Source organism: Octodon degus, unplaced genomic scaffold (genome assembly GCF_000260255.1).
Source record: "Octodon degus isolate 3935 unplaced genomic scaffold, OctDeg1.0 scaffold00093, whole genome shotgun sequence".
NCBI lineage: Eukaryota > Metazoa > Chordata > Mammalia > Rodentia > Octodontidae > Octodon > Octodon degus.
In genome coordinates, this window is record NW_004524669.1 from 2,769,994 (window position 1) to 2,790,574 (window position 20,581).

Consider the following 20,581-nt stretch of genomic DNA (forward strand, 5'->3'; position numbering starts at 1 on the left):
ATTAATTCACAGCCTGCCTTACTGCTTCTGTAGAGAGACTGCCAATGTGTGGAAGTCCAGAGACACTTGTGTGGAGGTAGTGTTTTTCGTTTATTTTTTTCATACAGGGTCTTGCTATGTAGCCCAGCTGGGCCTTGAACTACTTTGGGTCCTTCTCCCTAAGCCTGAGTGCTAGGATTATAGTGGTAGAAGGACACATCTGGTTTACTGTTCTGTTTAATTCCAGAGAATTTGCACTGCCTTTGCCTGTAAGCAAGACTATCTCTAAGTCCTCTTTTTTATTTTTCCCATGCTGGGAATTCAACCCAGGGTCTCTTACATGCTACTCAAGTGCTGTAACACTGAGCTACTTTTTTTGTCCTTTTAATTTTTGTTATTTTGAGACAGCATGTCACAGAGTTGCTCAGGCTCGCCTTGAACCCAGGATCCTCCTGCCTGAGTATCTGAGTTAGCTGGGTATAGGCATGTGCCACTGTGCCTGGTCTATAAGTCATTATATTTTTAAAGTTATTGAGTCCAGGATTTCCCTTGACAGCCAATTGCTGTGATAACTACTCTTACAAGAAGGCATTTTTCCTTTCTATATGATTTCTTTCTGAAGTCAGTGTATTCTTCTGTTAATTCTGTCTGTCCTTTGTGGAGCTAATTTCTCTATTATTGGGTTATAAATACAATGAGGATTTTGTGTGTCCCATCATTGTCAAGGTAGGCGTTGCACAGGACTTATGATCGGTGTAAGTATTTGTTGAATGAACAATGGAATAAGTAATTGATAGCATACCATTTGCTTGTTTTATTTCCTGCAAAGTTCTTGGAAATATAGTTGTCCTTCAGAAGGTTAGCTCCCAGATTCCCTGCAGATATCAAATTTAAGCACATTTGACCAAGTTACTTCTCTGAACAGTGTAGTATTTACATGTGATCTATACACATCTTCCTGAATACTTTAAATCATCTCTAAATTACTTATAGTATATAATACAATACAAATGCTATGTAATTATGGTTGTTGTACCATACTGTTTAGTAAATAGTAGGAAAAAAAATGTGTATCTTGGGTACAGACCAGACACAGATTTTTTTCTCCCCACATATTTCTGTCTGAGCAGATTGAATCCATGGGTGTGGAACCCAGAGTACCAACTATGCCACTCTATAAAAATAAGTAGGTCAGTGTAGTAACAGCCAGTTTAAAACATATTAAGATGCAGGGTCTGGGAGTTCGATCCCCGGGCCTGCCGTGCTGGCCTTGACCCTGGGGCAGGCTGAGATAGCAGTTGAGACTGGGCTTGGTGGCGGGGACATTTATAATCCCAGCACATGGGAGGCTGTAAACAGGAGGATCACTATGAGTCTGATCTATGCAGTGAGACCTTGTAGACCCAGTAGACCCTGTCCTAAAATACAAAACAACAACAAACAAACAAAAAGATTGTGAATTCACTATGAGAAATCTATTTTTGTTTGTTTTTTGCCTCACACAGTGACTCATTTCTATATTCCCAGCTACTCAGGAACAGATTCACAAGTTTGGAGCCAGCTGAGGCTATTTCAACCCTGTTTCAAAAAAATTTTTTTAAAAGCAAACTTAAAAAGACTAGAGATGTAGTAGAACACTTGTGGTAGCTTGTGTGAGGTCCTGCATTCAATCCTCAGGCCTACCCAAAAAAATAAATAAATAAATAAATGAAAGGAGGGAGAAGAAATTTGTATTGTCAGCACATTCTTGCCTCCTGGGCAGACCTACATGGGAGCCAAATCATAAATACATGGTTAGTCAGTGAGTCTAAAGGAGGCCAAAAGAAGGGGACACATCCATATCCCAGTAGGCCTTGCAGATGACCCTACAAGGAAACAGAATCCATTTGATGACAGCTTCTCTAGCTTCCTGCCACCAGACTTCCCACATCTGTGCCTATCCATTTGTACTTCCTTCCTTCTGTTAAAAAGGTTATCTGCTCCTGCAGTCAAGGACAGTCTTTCCACTCATGCTTTGTACTCCAAGCCCTCCTCCATTTTTGGCAACCTTGTCCATTCCAGTGCCACCAAAGACAGAGCATTGGGAACCACCGACCTGGGTACAGACAGTGGGGGGTACGGGTCTGTGGAGAGCTTACAGAGTAGTAATAATACGGACAGGAAGTGGTCTACTAGCATTTTGCACAGTTCTAACCATTGCCTCTGTGAGCTGCTCCTGTTGCTGAGGCGCACTACTGCACTGCCCCCTGGACGTGCCACCACAGCCACTCTCCTTCATAGCCAGACTCCTCCTGTGCGAATTTGTCATCCAAGTTATTGTCCTGTTAAAAACAAAAAAACCCACTTCACCTTACTTGTCAACTACTTCCATATTCCTCACCAGCTCTTTCCTCAGCGTTCCACTTCACTTTGGCACTATCACCATTGAATCTCAGTAGTACTCAATACTGAACCTCTCTCATCACTTCTTTGGAAGGACTATCAGTCATTTTCTTATCTATCCCTTGCTGTTCTTCTCAGCCTTTCTCATAGGCTTGTCCTCTGTTAAATGTTGAAATTCTCCAAGAGAAGCACTAAGTCCTCTTAGCTTCTTCTGATCGTGGTTCTCAAATTGTATCTTACATTAAAATTACTGGTTGGCTTGTTAATACAAACAGGGGGCCCTAATTTTCAGGATTTCTAGTTAAGCAGTTCTGGGGTTGAGGCCTGAAAATTTGCACTAGTTCTCAAGTAAGACTGATGGTCCAGGGACCACACTTTGAAAACCAGTGTTTTATCTTACTAGATTATTTTTAGCTAAACTTGTGACTTTAATTATCATTTGAATACAGATGACTTCCAAATACAATGTTTAAGCCACATCTCTTTAAGCACCTGTCCCTATTTAACATCTCCATTATGTCTTAAGGGATCTCCACTTCAATAGAACCAAAATTAAGCCACCCCTGCTCCTGCCACACACCCCCCTTACACACACACACACACACACACACACACACACACACACACACACACACGGAAAGTCTCACCACAGCATCACTGGTTTTCTAATTTTTCTCTACATGTCTAAAGGCCAAACATGTAAAGAGATTAATTTAAAGTTGTCCTTATTATCCCCATCTCTTGCAAGTTACCACCCATGATCAGTTTCTTGTTTCTTCCTAAATGTTGGTAAATTTATTTTTTTTCAGGGCTGTATATATGTGCAGATGAAAGTAATTCACAGTACTCTATTTTTAAGTTTTTTACTTTATTAGTGCATGTTTGTGGTGCATGACTGTTCTCATTGTGGATATGGATGTTTGGTACATGTACCTGACACACAATAATTCTTTTGTTTTCATATCCTCCCCCCTCTTTAATGTCTCCTTTGTTGGTATTGTAGTGCGTTCTCCCTACCCCACCCCCATATGTTTTAGGACTTTATCTTTTCCAAGAAAAGGCTTTGGGCTTTATTGACTTTTATTTATTTTTTAGTGTATCTTTATTTTCTGACTGTTTTGGGTCTTTTATGTGTTTGTTTCTTCTTTTTGTTTACTCTTTTGACCTTTTTTACATTTTCTGAGTTGTATGTGGAGGTTATCTGCTTCTTTGCTAAGTGTTTCTTAATTGCATCATGTTCAGAATATGCCTGTATTAACTGCATATTTAACATTTCCTCTTAGATCTTAAAGGCAAAAATCAAGTCTTTTGTTATTTGTTAAGACATGCCTGAACTTAAGTTGAATTTCTATAACTCATCTATTTGTGATCTACTTGTTGAGTTGATGATTCTAGCTCAGACTAGTTCATTGTATTGTTTAGGTCTTCTCTGTTTTTGTTTTTGATCTATCCATTCTTTTGAGAAATGATCTAGGTATAGTGGTACATGCTTGTAATGCTGGCATTCTGGAGGCTGAGGCGGGAGGATTGCTACAAGTTCAAGGCCAGACTGTACTTCATAGCAAGACCTTGTCTCAAACACTGCCCCAGATCTAAAAGAAATATGTTGAAAACCTGTACTGTGACCATATAATTATCAGTTTCATCTGTAATGCTAATAAGTTTGGCTTTTGTATATTTGAAAGCTCTGTTACTACTTACACTCAAAAATTGTATCTTCTGAGGCAGAGGATGTAATAGAGCAGTTGCCTACAAGGGCCACCCTAAGACTGTTTTTAAAGTCTAAACTTATTATCATTATTGGTTATCAAATTGTCTTCCTAGACCACACAGAACTTTAGAATATTTCAGTGTTGATCACCATTACCAGTTAATAGTATTTTTGTTTTATGTGATAATTAGTAACTATTTCCTTGTTCACTTTTTTGGGGGGATACTATTGGGGATTGAGCTGAGAGCCTTTGTCATGACCTACATCTGTAAGCCCTTTTACATTAAAATAAATAAATAAATAAATAAATAAAATAAATAAAATAAAATAAATAAATAAATAGGGCTGGCCAAATAGCTCAGCAGATTAAAGTGCCTACAAGCTGGGCCTGCCGTGCCGGCCCAGCCCCCGGGACGCACTGAGATGGCAGTTGAGACTGGGTATGGTGGCACGCGCCTGTAATCCCAGCTTGTAGGAGGCTGTAAACAGGTGGATCACTAAGAAGTAAACACCCTATAGACCCTTCCCTAAAATACCCTCCCCAACAAAATTATTTTGAGATCGGGTTTCAATAAGCTTCTGAATTACCCAGGTTGGATTTGAATTTATGATCCACCTGCTTCAGCCTTCCAGGGTGTTAGGGATAATAGTATATTACTATGCCCAGCTACTATTATTTTTTTAATATTACCTTATTAATATACCTTATTTATTTAGTCCTTCTTAGTTGATTTTCATCCTGAATATATTCTTTAATAATTTTATGCTTAGATAAGGACATTAGTAATAAGTTCTCTCAATTTGTATTTTGACACCCCACTCCCTTAGTAGAAATTGAAGTTAGGATGGTGGTGCACATCTGTAAGCCCAGTGGGAAGCTGAGGCAGGAAGGTCCCCTTGTGTTTGAGGCCAGCCTGGGTTACATGGTGAATTCAGGCCAGCCTGAACAACATGACTCAAAGACAACAACAACAAAAAGAAGGGCTAGTGAGATACTAAGTGCCTGCTTAGGAAAGTGCAGGGGCTGGGTTCAATTGCTGGTACCACTTGACCTGTTGGCCCTGCTTCCAGTTGTGCTGAGCCAGCCACCGAGACCAGGTGTGGTAGCACATGCCTGTAATCCCAATGCTGGGGAGGCTGAAAACAGGAGGATCACTATAAGTCCAAGCTGCAGTGAGACCCTGCAACCAAATACATTAAATAAATAAATAAATAAATAAATAAATAAAGGGCAGAAGGAAGGGAGGGAAGAGAGGGAGAGGAAGAAGAGAAGCCTGGGTATGGTAGTACATGTCTGTAATCCCAGCAATCAGGAGGTTGAGCAATCACAAGTTCAAGTCCAGCCTGGGTAATTTACTGACTTAGTTAAGACATGTCTTTAAAAAGTGATGAGCCTTAGAGTCTTTTTCTCTTATATCTCTCTCCTTTGATCACAGAGATTTCTTCCTTTTCTCCTGTAACAGTTCTGTCACATTTCCCAACAGATATTCTGGGCTGTATGCTATATGGTGTATATATACTGTTACATCAGCATGTAGTGTTTGTATGATTATGTGAACTTTATTAAAACAAAAACATGTGGTTTATTATGATTACATTTCCTTTGTTATAGGACTGTTTTTATTTTTTCCAGAGTTCATCTGTCACTTTTATTAGTCTTTTTGTAGTGTTGGCTCCTCATGTTATTTCTTCCTGTGTCCATCTGAGCCGATTGGTCCATTATAGGCCTTCATTATCATCCTGGTGGCATTTTGGGAAGGAGAGGGCATAGATAGAAATATTCTACCTTGTTCAGTAAGAGTTCTTTATCCTAGCATTTCTATGTAAGGATTTTTAAAGATTTACACAAAGATAATTTATATCAATTTAAAAGGTCTCAGAGCTGGGCGTGGCACATAACTATAATCCCAGCACTTGGGAAGCTGAGGCAGAGCTAAAGACCAGCCTGGGCTACATAGTGAGCTCAAGGCCAGCCTGAGCTGCATACTGAGATCCTGTCTCAAAAAGACCAAAACAAACAAACAGACAGACCAAAAAAAAATCTCAGAGATCTTGTTCTCTTATTTTGGCAGTTCACCAGCCAGCTGAATGGCCCAGTTTAATATTTGAAACTGGGAGACTTCCCTCCTATGGCTGGGTCTGAAAAGAGCAAGGGATGCCCTAAGTTTGCTCCATTTGAGGACTCTAAAGTTGCCATAAAATTTCTACAGTGGTTTCTTCCCTTGGACCCTGAATCTTTCGCGTAAGGATGCACTGCAGCCTCTAATTGTGATGACATTGGTGAGGTTATTCCATCTGTATTTGAGATTTTTTCTGATCTTTGTGTATTTGTTTTTATTCCTTCATCCTTTGGCACTCCCAGCCTTTCATTTCATGCACTGTATTTGTCTCTCGTTTCACAGTAGAATTTCATCTTTGTGGCTAATAGGTTACCATGGTGGTTTTTGTTTGTTTGAGACAGGGTTTTACTATACAGTTCAAGCTGACCTTGAACTCACTTGTAGCCCAGGCTTGGCGAACTTAGAGGGATACTTCTGCCTCAGCCTGCTAGGATTACAGATGTGTATCACCGTGCCTGGCAACCCAAGAGTTTTTCCTAAGGCCCTAAACCATTGCCTTTTTAGATAAGATACAATCTCTCTGTGATGATGGTTATGTCCTGGAAGACTTTCTAGTGACCTATGGGCTTGTTTACACTTTAGTTATTTGCTGTGTGTTTTGCTAGGGACTATTTTCTCATCATTGTCCAAGTGCTTATGAGTACATTGTGGCTGTCCCGCTGCTCTTGCTCTTTTGCCATAGTTCTAAGTTCAGTTCTGCATTTAAGGCTGTGTCATTGTGTGCATTGCTGAGTTAAACTAAAGCAAAGGAAAACCTTGCTCTTCTTCCATTCCCCAATAAAGGCTCTTGAGAAGGCTCCTGGGTTTTTTTGCTATGTAGTTTATTTTATTATTATTATTTTTTATTTTTTATTTATTTATTTATTTTTTTTTGCAGAACCAGGGATTGAACTCAGGCCTTTGCACTTGCCAGGGAAGTGCTTACTCCACTGAGCCATCTCCTCAGCCCCTCCTGTTTTTTACTAATGGCCTCATGTATATAATATGAAAATAGTTTAAGTAATTAATTTATCTCATGGTATTAGGGACAGAATTCATGGTCTTTGTGCTGAGCTATACATAGCCCCAGTCTTTTCTCAGTATTTCAAAATTTTGATATACGGTCTCTAAGTTGCTTAGTCAGAGCTTAAATTTGTGGTCCTTCTGTCTCAGCTTTCTGGGTGGTGTGATTTAGAGGTGTGTGTGACAGAAGTAATAATTTTGTGTCTAAACTTACATGACTTAGAGATACATAGATAAGCAAACTTTTTAGGTTCATATTTAACCATATTAGCAGGTGTGATGGCCGAAGCAGGAGGATTGGCATGAGTTTAAGGCCAGCTGGATTACATAGAAAGACCTTGTTGGAAAAATCCAAAACAACCCCCCATATTTAAGTATATTCTTTAAATTGATATCTCTTCATATTTTCCTTTGTTTTCTCAGTAATACAGTCATTAGCTGAGGTGAGGTGAGGCAACATACAAGATCTTAATGATTTGCTTTAACCTGCTATATGAAGGATTGATGAGGAGCAATCTCCACAGGAAATGTGATAAGATGCCCTTTGACCTTAGTCTTTTATATTATAGCAGGAGAGATTAGACTGTGCAGATGAGTGTCACAAAGGGAGTAAAATAAGCAATGTAAAAGGAGTTCTGAAATACTGTAGAAATTCAAAGGGACTGAACTTCAAGTCAGTCCTTGACATCAGGAATGATAACTGGGTTTGGTGTTGCACAGCTGTTACCCCAGTTACTAGTAAGGCTCGATGAAGAAGCACCAGGGGCAGTTTTGTGAGACTGTGGGAGAGAGACACAGAGATGTATTGACTGACTTACTTTCTCATTGCTGAGACAAAATACCCAACACCCAAAGTTAGAAAAGGAAAGCTTTATTAAGCTCACAGTTTGTGAAGATTTCAGTCCACAATTGACTGGTCCCAAGGCAATATGGCACATGGCAAGAGAGGAATTACAGAGGAGAAACAGTTCATGATGGTTAGAAGGTAACAAACAAGAGCAGTACTTTTTAACAGTGCCCTGCTGCCCCTTTTATAATGTGTCTAGGTCTTCAGGATTATGGCAGTGCAAGACCAATCAGTAGACTTGATTTAGTAAGCACACATCCTTACTCCCAGCATCACACACACTGGATCCAACCACCTCTGAAAAAGCCCTGCCTATGACTGTATGAGGCTTTGGAGGGGCACATGGAGACCAAGCCATAACAGAAAGAGAAATCAGGAAGGATTTCAGCATTTTGGAGTGCTGGCATACTAGAGGACATTTCAAGCTATGAATAGTAATTAAGCAATATGCCTCTTTGTATAGGGTGTGGGGAATGGAATTTATTTATTTTTTTATCCATCATTTAAATCTAAAAATTCCCAAGTGAGGCTTATAACTTAATGCATGCAAACAATGTGATTTTTTTTTTTTTTCTGGTCTTAGTTCTGCTCCTTCATTGTTAGGTTTTGGTAGTATTAGAATTGCTGTGAATTAGAGCACACATTGTGGTGATATGTGCCCCTACATGTTTTATCAGGGGCTGGGGAGATGGAGCAGTAGAATAAGCACTTCTCTGGCAAGTGCAAGGGTCTGAGTTCAATCCCTGGTTCTGGGGGTGGGGAGAATTAAAGAATTGTTTCAGAACTAAAGATTATTCTCACCACATATTTTGTCAAAAGGAAGTCTGAGAGCTTCCTTTTGGGGCTTTTTTCCTCCTTAGTTGTCTGAGAAACCCCAGGGATATAGACAGTGCAAGAGAGGTGACCTAGCCATATGAGAAGAGCCCAGCAAGCTGCTCCTGAAAACAGGGCCTCACTGTGTGGCTGGTGGAGCCCACTTCAGTGTCTTCCCGTTGGTGCATTCTGAAGGCGTCTATTCTGCTTGGCTCATGGGTTACCCTTCATTCCCAGAGCACAGATCCTAGCCTCTTGCACAGCCATTTTCCTGATGTCAACTGGCTTAGAAAGCTTTTGGTCAGGATCTATTTCAGTGCCTATCTCTTCACAGATCAAGGACTCCTAACCCCCTTCCCTCCAGAACCCACTCAATAGAATCAGGTAGGTGGCCTCATTTCTAGACTCCAGCAACCCTTCCATTCCTCCTTTTCCCAGAGGTGGTGTTAACATATTCTCAAAAGGGCCATAATTTATATGTCTCATTGCCTGGTGGCTGTGAAACACAGGGTACAAGCCACCTGTTTGGGACAGCCATGGGTACAGCAGTGCTTGTAGCTGGTGGGAACGTGTTACCTGTCCATCTAAGGAAGTCTTGTCCCAATGACTCACAGATGCCTTGGTCTCAGGGAAGACTCCCCATGTGATTCACTATTCCCCACTGTACAGTGAAACAACAGGTTTACATTGTCCCTGGGACCTTAATATAAAAGTTCACCATTATGTAGGTTCAGAGAACCTTGTCTTCTTCCTTCTCAGCACATACTCTGTGGTTGTCATTAGTTTAATATGTTCCTTCTCTGACCCAGCAGTGCTACTGAAGTTATCTGCTCTAGTCATCCCTAAAAAGTTTATGTATTATGTTCTTAATTCTCAGAGCTTATCTTGCTTCACTGTATAGCCCCTACAGTACAGTGATCTGTTGAATCATAAGCAGAGTTGAAAAATAAGCTGAGTTGATTTTCTCCTGTCCTCCTGAATGGAAATTTTGTGTGTGTGTGTGTGTGTGTGTGTGTGTGTGTGTTTCCAGATTTTATTTACTCTTTCAGGTTCTTAATTTGTATATTCTATACCAGTAAATGTGCACTTTTCAGGTTATCATTATTACTATGCTTGAACAATAGAAACACATAAGACCGTACCTTATCTTTCTGCTGAATAACAATAAATTTTATACATGTTGATCATTGATAAGGAATACTTAGAGTTCACAAGAATTTTTGTTTCCTTGCTTTTTGAGACAGGGTCTTACTGTGTAATTCTTGCTAGCCTTGAACTCACTTGGTAGCTTGCACTGGCCACAATCTTCCTGCCTCAGCCTCCCAAGTGCTGGGATTTGCAGGTGTGTACCACTACATCTGGCAACAGAAGAATTTTAAACTGATGTGTTTTTTAAAGCTGTTACTAAACCTTGTATCTTCACTATTTAAACATAATGGTGACCTCTAGTGGTTACTTTGGTCAGCCAACTGAAAGGTCAGGCGTCCCAGGTGGTACAGTTTTTTTTTCTTAGGAAGAGTTTAAAAGCTGTAAAGGAGATGCCGTATGTAAGGCTATGAGCTTCCATTTCAGTGCTTATCTATATTTAGCATCTTTCAAAATTACTTTTATTTGATAATATAGACGTATTTCTATAAGCAAAACGAAGTAGTAAGACTATGGAGTAACTCATCAGTACTTTGTTCTAAATACTTTGTGTCCATCTAATCCTCATAATTGTAATAAAGACTTTTTACACACATCATTGTAATACCTATTTTGTGGTCTTTTATCACTTGACATTATTTTACTTAGACCAAAATGTTTACATAGTCTACATGTTTTTCCTTTTTTTTCCCAAAGAGATATGCTACAAGGTTTCGTTATTAAGTAGTCAGTTCCTAGGAATTTATGGTACTATGGAAAGTCTGTTGCTGTTGCCTTGTGCTTTGGACACCTGAGAAATACTAGAAATATTTCTCATCCACTTACTAGAACTGCAGGTTGGTATTTTGGCCTTATTTCTGACAAACTGTAACAAAATACTAGAGTATGAAGAGACCTGGCCTGCTTGGAGCCAAACTCCGGGACAGTGCATTCATGTTGCTCTTCACTGCAGAGGCCTGGTGTCTCCCACCACACTCTGACACATCACCCTCCATGGTTCTTCTGTTGATGGCTTTTGTCTTCTGTTTGTTTTCAGTCAGTGGGGAAGGGATGTTTGAGGTCTGTAATAAGGTTTTTCCCTCTTCAAAGAAAAAGGAGAGAAATAATTTTCTTTCATTGCTGCTGAGGCTCTGTCATGGGTACCAGGGCAGTGGCCCACATTGCTGAGTGTCTAGGGCTGCTGGCTCATGTTCAGTAGTGGATTGCCTGGAACTTTGATCTGTGATGGCAATAGCTAACCTTGACTGGAGGCATGCATTTTCTCTAGTGTTTTTCCCAAACAGATGGGGCAACTCCTAGTCTTCCTACTTTCTCTTTCTTTGAGGTAATTTTCATTCTTAGATCACATTATTGTTTCTTCTAATCTGATTAATTGCATTGAAAAACATGAAGCCAAGATGAAGGGAGAATGTTGAAAAAATGCATAAACTTTTGTAGCGTTTTTGAGGTGATGATCATGTCCTTATCTCCTTTTGGATTATGAATTTTTTTTTTTTTTTTTTTTGCGGTACTGGGGATTGAACTCAGGACTTATTCTACTGAGCTATCTTCCTAGCCCTGATCTTTTTTATTTTTTTTTTAATTTTTATTATTATTATTTATTTATTCATTTATTTTATGTGTGTGGCCAGCTCAGCCCACCAGGGGGCGGGGCTGGCTGGCATGTGGTGCTGGGGGATTGAACCGTGGTCCCTGTGCTTTGCTTAGCTTAGCTTGTTCTAAGTAGGTGCTTTAGACCACTGAGCCATCTCACCAGCCCCCTGATCTTTTTTAAATTACTATGGGACATTGTGTTTCTTAACAGAGTGGTTTGGTCTGTTCTTACAGATCTGCTTATTTAATGTAATAACTGATAATTCAGTTGTACATTAAGACCCAAAAATAATAAAAAAACTTGTTTTAAAATTTTATGCTCCATGTGACACTATTTCTTTGTGCCTATTTACAAGTAAAGTAGCTTGCATATAGTAATCTGATTCTCCTCCAGTGTATATCATCTGATCTTATCATCCTTGAAATAAAAATAGCCACCTTCTATTTTTTGTTCTCTACTTAAAGTTAATTGGAGTAGCTCGTTGTGTACATGCCTGTAATCTCAGCATTCAGGAGGCTGAGACAGGAGGATCAATATGAGTTCTAGGTTAGCCTGAAGTGATAGTGAGAACCTATCTCAAAACATACAAAAATACATTAAAAAAATAAAGTTAACTAGAATACATTTTAAGTAATTTCTCTAATGAGTGGCTGAAGACATTACTTTTGCATGTTAGCAAGTGGTTGGGTATTTATGGACTTTTCTTTTTTTTCTCCTTGAGTGACTTGCTGAGGTGTAAATGGTGTATGCTGGGTGTCTGCATACACTTGTGTTCCTTCTGCCCACATCTCTCAGAGTGCTAGGGTTACAGTTGTGAACTCCCGTACTCAGTGTGATTCTTTTTTAAATATAAAAATCTGGGAAGATTTTCTTTTTTGTCTTTTGAGACAGGCTCTTGCTAATGTAGTCCAGGCTGGTTTTCAGCTGAGAAGAAAACAGGCTCTTCTCAAATTTGTGGCAGTTCTTCTGCCTCAGCCTTTGTGGTGCTGGGATTACAGGCATGATTTAGTTTGGGGAGATTTTGCTTGTTTGTTTGGTTGATTGGTTGGTTTTTGAGCCAGTGTCTCACTATGTAATTCAGACTAGCCTTGAACTCACTATGTAAGCAAGGCCCACCCTCAAACTCAAGTTAATTCTACTGCCTTGGCCTTGTAAGTGCTGGGCTTACAAGTGTGCATTAGAACACCTTACCTGAGATTTTAGTGTAATCCTTTCTTTTTAATTTTTTATTTATTTGGTACAGGGTCTTGCTGCGCAGTTCAGACTTGTAGTGATTCTCCTGTCTCAGCCTCTCCAGTGCTAGGATTATAGGTGTGTACCACCACGCCCAGTTTTGGGGCTGGCATGGCATGCAGTACTAGGGATCGAACTCATGTCCTAGTACTTGTGAGGCAAGTGCTTAGTCCACTAAGCTGTAGTCCCCAGCCCCTGTAGTCCTTTTCTTCTTCTTCTTTTTTTAAATGGTGCTTTACCACAAATCTTTCACATATATTCTTATTTGACCCTTACAACAATCCTGTGAGGTAGGCAGCACAGATGTTTTTCTCATTTAACAGATAAGGAAAGTAAATCTCAGAGTGGTTAACATGCCCAAAGTTCTACAGTTAGTAAATAATTGTATTAATAGCAGTCTTTGGCCTAAAAATTCAGCACTCAGCTTCCTCTCATTTATGCCCACCTACTTCACAGGGAAAATGAAGATAAAATGAATTCAAGGCTAGAAAAATACTTTGAAGGAAAAAAGCACTATTTAATTATATCGTGCATGAACCCAGAACATTATATTACCTCTGTCTAAACTAACCAAGCAACTAAGTAAGGCAGGGTAACAGTGTGATCCTGTTTAACAATGTATAAATCACAATCAGGATAACTGCATTATTAAGTGAAATGAACAACAAACAAAGGCTAATGAGCAAGTAGGCCCCCCTAAAGTACACAGCAAAGCAAGGCAACATTATCAGACAGGACGTGATTGCATAGAAGAAAAAGTGGTGTCACAGTTCAAACTAGCACGGTTATCTAAGGCAAAGTGGTGGCAAAGAAGAGTTACTTGTTCCGCATTATATAAACAAGAGTAGAAAATTCATGGGAACCCATGCAAAAGCATCGTGTGTCACACAGATTTCTCCAGTTGCCTACAGGGACTATAAACACTGTTATCTTTCTTGTAAAGTATGATTGTACCTATGCTCATGTGCTGAACTAAACCAAGGAGCAGCTCCACGCTAAACGTCTTTGGGTAACATCTAACCAGTAGGGTTACTCACAATCAGATTAACAGAATGTCTTTTAAGGTAATGAATTAGATGGCTGTTGGGTTTCTTCAGGATTTACTTTGGCTCCATATTTCTCCTGTTTTAAGATCCAAAGAAAGTTGTATTGAGTTTTTATTGGTGATTCTGAGTATATGTGTTTATAACATTTAAATATGAGAGATTGGGGCCGGGGAAATAGCTCAGTAGAATAAGTGCTTGCCTGGCAAGCGCAAGGGCCTGAGTTCAATCCCTGGTTCCACCAAAAAAAAAAAAAAAAAAAAAAAAAAAAAAAAAAAAAAAAACATAAACAAATATGAGAGATGAATTTAACGTATTAAAAGTTCTATAGAATCTGTTCAGAAAGGATTATATACTATACAAATTAACGAAGTCATATAAAACCATTTTTCATTGTCTTTTCAACTGAGAAGAATCCTATTCAGCATGCTTTTCCTCCTGAGGTGGTTCATACTGAGCAAGCTTTGCTTTCAGTTTTTTATTTTCTTCTATAGTAGCTTCATATTTCTCTTTCATTTCTGCCAATTCTAGGCGAAACAGCTCAATTTCTGGATTTTCTGGGGTAGCAGCTCCTAAGTGATGCTTTAAAAAATCCAAGGCACTAGTAGGTTTCTCTGGTTCTTCATATAAGACTACCAACACCTTGGTCAACGTGTCCAGCACCCCTGACTTCTCCAAGTACCGCTGGAACTGCTCACCTTTCAAGTCAACGGCTTTGTAATGGGCCATAGTGACAGGGACAATGGCGTAGCTGGTGCTGGAGACCGTGGTCCTGTAGTCCTTTTCATCACTGTAGAATTAGACATAGCCGACTTGGCATTTTGTCTGTTCTTCCCTTGTAGTGTGATGTTGAGACAACTAATCCATGTCTCTCTTTTCTTTCCTGAAAAAGGGAATAATAGATTTGTTGTGAAGAATAAATAAGAGAAAATCTGAAAACTCTTTACACAATGCCCCAAACAACACAAACACTTAAATAGTAGCTTTTATTGTTACTGACCAGGTGTTAGTAAATTTTTTTTTTTTTTTTTATAAAGGACCAGATGATATTTGAAACTGAGCCTGGCTATTCCAATAAATCTGTTGAGAAAAAATAGACAACTGACCATATTACGTCCATGAGCTTTACTTTGTTGATTCCCTGTTCCTGACAAATAAAGCTTAACATATGGAAAATATTGTTAATTCAGTATAAGCCTGTTATCAAGAGACATTTAGGTTGATTTAAAACTTTACAACTTCAGACATTTAAAAATCTCAGTGTCTGAAACATATCCTAGTCAGTTAATTTTATAACAAAAATCTTGGGGCCAGGGAGATGGCTCAGTGGAATAACTGCTTCCCTGGCAAGTGCAAGGGCCTGAGTTCAATCCCCGGTTCCGCAAAAAAAAAAAAAATTTAAAAAATAAAAATAAAAATCTTGGGTACCAGCAACCATCAGAAATAAGCATTTCTAGATCTGTGAATACATGTTAGTGGAGAGCATCCTAAAATACACTCTTCCTTCCCACCTTAGACACATTCTGTAAAAATAATCTAGGGTGAGGGATATCGCTTAATGCTAGAATACTTGCTTAGTTTATTTGAGGCTCTGTCTTCATTCTCCAGTTCTGCAAATACAGCAAGACAGATATCTTAACCTTAGCTGGATGTGGCAGTGCACACCTGTGATCCCCGCCCCCCTCGCCTTTGGGAGGCCGAGTGAGGAGGATCTCAGACTTTGAAGCTAGTCTGGGCTACATAAGTGAGTTCAAGGCTGGCCTGAACTGGGCAGTGAGACCCTGACCCAAAACAAAACAAAAACAACCTTTAAAAATACATTTCTATTATATCTTATTTTGTGGGTCAAGAATTAGACCTGGTATATGTTGGTGATAACATGTTGCCACCTGGGGTTCTAAGGTGGAATTTATTTACACCTGATGAGTGGCCTGGCTGCCATGGACCATATAAGAGAGTTCTTTTACAAGTCTTATAGGAAGACTGAGTTCAGTTGAACCTGTCTTATACCTGGCCTTTAATGCATTTTTATCTATCTATGTGTCTGTCTGTGTGTCTGTCTGTCTCTCTGACTTTCTGTCTAATTTTTGGCCTTTTGAGACAAGATCTGCTATGTAAGTCAGGCTGGTACTTGAATTTGTGACAGTCTTCCTGCCTCAGCCTCCTGAGTGCTAGGATTATGGGTATGCCCAGCCCATCAGCTCTTCCTAGGGTATGTAGTGCTGCTGCATGTACTCCCGAGACTGCTGTGCTTTAAGCCTAGTGGAATGGGTTGGTTGTTCATTGGTTTGGTATGTTGGTTTTCAACAGAAGTCTGGAGCACTTGCTGCATAGGTGTAGCTCATCCCACATAGGTGACATCTTACTGTATTGGGCATCTAATTTACTATCTATAGTCTTTCTGGCCACCACTAAAGGATGAATCTGGAGGACATTATACTAGATGGAATAAATCAGTCACACAGGAACAAATTCGAGGCATCTGAAATAGAATGCTAGAGAATTGAATGACAATTGCCAGAACATATGGAGAGAAATGGAAAATTGTTATTCAACAAGTAATATTGGTTGTGCAGGAAGTATTTTCCTTCTGCTTATGACCCCCCCCCCCAATCTTGATTAAACAGTGGGTTTTGCAGTGAGTATGGGGATAGATCATAGACTGATGACTGCAGTGGGAAGGATGTCAGGCTTGACCTGTACCTAAGTTTGCATGACAAGCCCCCTGTGTGTATAAATTTTGTGTGTATATTTGGAGTGAATCATGCTGTGGCAACTGAAACTCCTCAGGCCCTTCTTCAGTGTGTCAGTTAGGAGGTTATGTGCTTATACTCTAAGACTTGGAGTCTTTTCAGTGACCTTTCACTTTACCTGTGTCCTGCTATTTCTTTCCTGTCAGCCTATTGTTCTAACAATGAGATGATATTTTTTTACCTATGTCTTTCCATCATACTTATATGTATATAAAAAAGCTCTTCAACCCTTTACTATAAATGGTATCTACCTCACTGTTACAAGGATAAAGAGCTCAAGGGGCAGTAGTTATTAGTGGATAACCATCTTCCAATTTTTTTTTTTTTCTAGAAACTGATTCAGCAGTACAGAAAGAACATAGAAACCAGACACCTGCTCCAGCTGCAGCTCAAACTTCAGCGCCCTCTAAATACCACCGAACTCGCGCTGGAGGAGCCAGGGATGAACGATACCGATCAGGTGAGACAGGCCTACAAAATTATCAGCTGAAGAGTTTTTACTGACTGCAGGGGGACCTGTGTCTTCTGAGAGCTTCTTGTGGTTGGCTTTAGTTTTTTTCCCCTGCAGGCACCAAACATCCATATTAATTCATCCATTGATCATGTATTTTAGTTCCTACTATGCATCAAAGGTAGTAGATGCTCAGTATTTTTGGCAGTACAACAGTAAATAAGACCATTTTACCATCAACAATTTGAAGAAAAAGAGCCAGGCCAGATCAAAGGCAATGTGAATAAGTAAGTAAAAGCTGAAGTTACATGGGTTTACTGGGTGGGCCCAGTGGACTCTTGAAGGAGGCAGGTCCTTCTGTGTTTGCAGATGTTTGTTTGTAGCCACAGTTTTGCTGTTCCAGGCTGGTTTGAAATTCTTAGGCTCAAGTAATACCTTGCCTCAGCTTCTAAGTAGATAGGAATATAGGCATGTTTGCTTCGTGCCTGGTTGTAGAGCTATTGATTAGTCCCTTACCCAGTGGAGCCGGAATAAAAACTTCAATGAAATTTTAAACTAGTGAACTAATTAAATTAGTGGTTTTATTTCTTATAACGCAGAAAGTACCTGTTTGGATGAGAAAGATCAGGTGCTATGCCTGGCAGTGGGAGCATGTTCCTACTTTACTATCCAGACCCACTTGATCACTAGGCATGGTGTCACATGCCTGTAATCCCAGCACTCAAGAGACTGAGGCACAAGGATCACTGCAAGTTCAGCCCCAGCCTGGACTACATAGTGAGACCCTGTCTCACAAAACATAAAGCAAAACTACTCAGCTATCAGTACCAGGTGTACCACTCCAGTTAGTAGAGAAACAAATCACAGAACTCAGTAGGATGTGGGGTTAACAAGCCCTTCTGATGGACATGCTGAGTGTCTTTGCAGCACATTTTGTGTGTGTGTGTGTGTGTGTGTGTGCATGCGTGCGTGCGTTCTGTCTGTCTGTATTTTAGTACAGGGTCTCACTACCCAGATAGGACTCGTAGTGATCCTCCTGTTTTCAGCCTCCCAAGTGCTGAGATTACAGGTACGTGCCACCATGCCCAGTCTCATTCGCTGGCTCGGTGTACCCCCAGGGCCAGGGCCAGCACAGCAAGTCTGGGAATCAAACCCTAGTCACTGTATCTGCGTAAGCAGGAGCTTTAATTTGCTGAGCTGTCTGGCCAGCCCTAACATTTTGTGCTTTAAAGTATCAGAATTCAGATGAATATTACTCCACCTTCCAGATTTTTTATGATTCATGATTTTTTTTATTATCTGTAACTATATATTAAAGATAATATTTGTTATTAATTTATGCCTGAAAGATTCAGGAATATAAAAGAAACGTAAGTATATAAAAAGTTAATTAACAGTATAACAGTTGGGAAATTCTTTTTTTTTTTTGTTTTGTTTTGTTTTGTTTTTTGGGGTTTTTTTTGTTGTTTTTGGAAATTCTTAAGTTTGTTATTCCATAATATTAATGTTATTTGAGTAAAAGTGAATTGAGGAACAATTGTCAATAGAGTATTTAGCCCTATTTATATTGATCTTAAAAAATTTAGTAAAGAAAATGTTTTCACCTTTGATATTTATATAAAATGAAATCAGTCATATTTGAGTCAATATATTATTTTGAAATATAATTTCTCTTTTTTGTTTTTGCATGGTATAAGACTAGGCTGAAATGAAGATAAACTTTGATCTGTATTTAAAATGGCTATGCATACTTTATTTCCTTAATTTTTGTTTTTCCGTTTTTTTTTTTTTTTTTTTTTTCCCCCCAGAACTGGGGATTGAACTCAGACCTTTGTGCTTGCCAGGCAAGCTCTTACTCTACTGAGCTATATCCCCGGCCCTAATTCCCTAATTTTTGAACCAAAAATGAGAACATTGTAACATAAAATAATATTTGATATTTCTGGGTGTTTTTTGTGTTGAACACCCTTTTAAATATCTTCAAAGGTTATCTAATTAAATAAATACCAAGATAAATACTACATATTTTTCCACCTTCCAGATTTTGCCTTTTTGTGGGGGGAGTACTGGGGATAAAATTTGAAATCTTGCACTTGCCAGGCAGGTGCTTATGCTAAGCCGCTGAGCTATATCCCCAGCCCTTTGCTTCTCTTTTGTCCCTTCCGCTTCCCTTCCCCTCCCCTCCTCTTCTTGCCCCTTCTCCTTTTAAAGAAGTTATGGTGCTAGCAATTGAATGTAGGGCCTCTTGCATACTAAGAAAGTTCCATACCTACTGAGCTACATCCCCAGTTCACCGTAACCTTTTCATTTCTTGAATTGAAAAAGAAGGTAGATCATATCTTCTCAGAAATTGCCTTTGAGAAAATAAAGATGACCATTTGTGAGCTGATTTTACTAGTTGTTTATTTTCATACACTAGAAAGAAGGATGGGAAGTATTCAATCGGGGAAGAAAATTAAGGTTGCATACCACACCAGAATTTTCTCTTATACTTAGCCTCTTGAGTTACCAGGGGAGAGTTGTTCAGAGAATAAGCTGTCTAAGCAGAGTCATGTCAGAGTGTTAGATGGACAGATAGCACCAGATAGTAGACCCAAAAGTAGTTCACTATGGCCAGAAGTTAAAATGCAAGGGACTGGCCAAATATAGTGGCACACACTTATAATCCCAGCACTTTGGGAAGCCAAGGTAGGAGGATTGCAAATTTAAGCCCACACTCGACAATTTAGTGACTTAGTGAGACCCTGCCTCAAAATAAATAGAAAAAATCTTGGATGTACCTCAGATTGAAGTCCCCGACTTCAGTCTGCAGTACTGCCAAAGAAAACAGAAACAAGTTGATGGACAGAAGGAAGTAGAAGAGGCTAAAAAAGATGACTGGAAACCAAATTGTGTTTCATGTTTTGTTTTTGAGGCAGGGTCTTGCCATGTAGTTTAGGCTGGCTTTGAACACACTGCAGAGCCCAGGCTGGCCTCGAACTCAAAGGAATCCTCTTGCCTCGGTGTCCTGAGTGCTGGGATTACAGGTGTGTGCCATCACTCCTGGCCTTGGAAACCAAATCTTTAGAAATCTTCAGTGTCTGAAGATTTTCAGCAGAGCAGTACCCTAATCAAACTTTGATTTGCTTCGTAGTTCAACTCTAGTGGCAGGCTATATGCTTTACCACTGCTGTGTCCTAATGCTAAGTAGGTACTTGGAGAAAAGGAATACAAGTGGTTATCAGAGAATGAGTTCAAAGAAGGTAAGAAGGGAAGCAGCAAAGTGTATCAGGGGCTCTTCTTGTTGCCAAGCCCCCAACCACGATTTTATGGCCAGGTCAGGGTTAAGAGTAGCATGTTCTAGTCAGGCCAGAAGGGTTCTAGTCAGTCTGGAATAATTCTAAAGTCAGGCCAGAAGGGTTTTTGCCTTTATTACTCTTATTCTTTGGCCTCCTTGGAGTGTTTGTGTATTTTCCCCTGGTTTTCTTTTTGTTTGTTCATTTTGTTTTTTGTTTTTTTAAAAAAAAA

The 20,581-nt window shown here is 39.5% G+C and overlaps 2 protein-coding genes across 5 annotated transcripts in view; one reads left to right on the plus strand and one right to left on the minus strand.

The window, feature by feature from the left end:
• Dip2b (disco interacting protein 2 homolog B) overlaps positions 1-20,581 on the plus strand; it is a 255,045-nt gene that overhangs the window by 116,941 nt on the left and 117,523 nt on the right. For all 4 annotated transcript variants that reach the window (XM_004637809.2, XM_004637808.2, XM_023722670.1 and 1 more), the window contains one exon: positions 16,955-17,083. In XM_004637809.2, the coding sequence (XP_004637866.1) occupies positions 16,955-17,083 (129 nt within the window). The remainder of the gene's footprint in view (positions 1-16,954; positions 17,084-20,581) is intronic.
• LOC101565401 (c-Myc-binding protein-like) lies at positions 14,288-14,599 on the minus strand. The gene has a single exon (XM_012516154.1). The coding sequence runs from the start codon at positions 14,597-14,599 to the stop codon at positions 14,288-14,290; it is 312 nt and encodes a 103-aa protein (XP_012371608.1).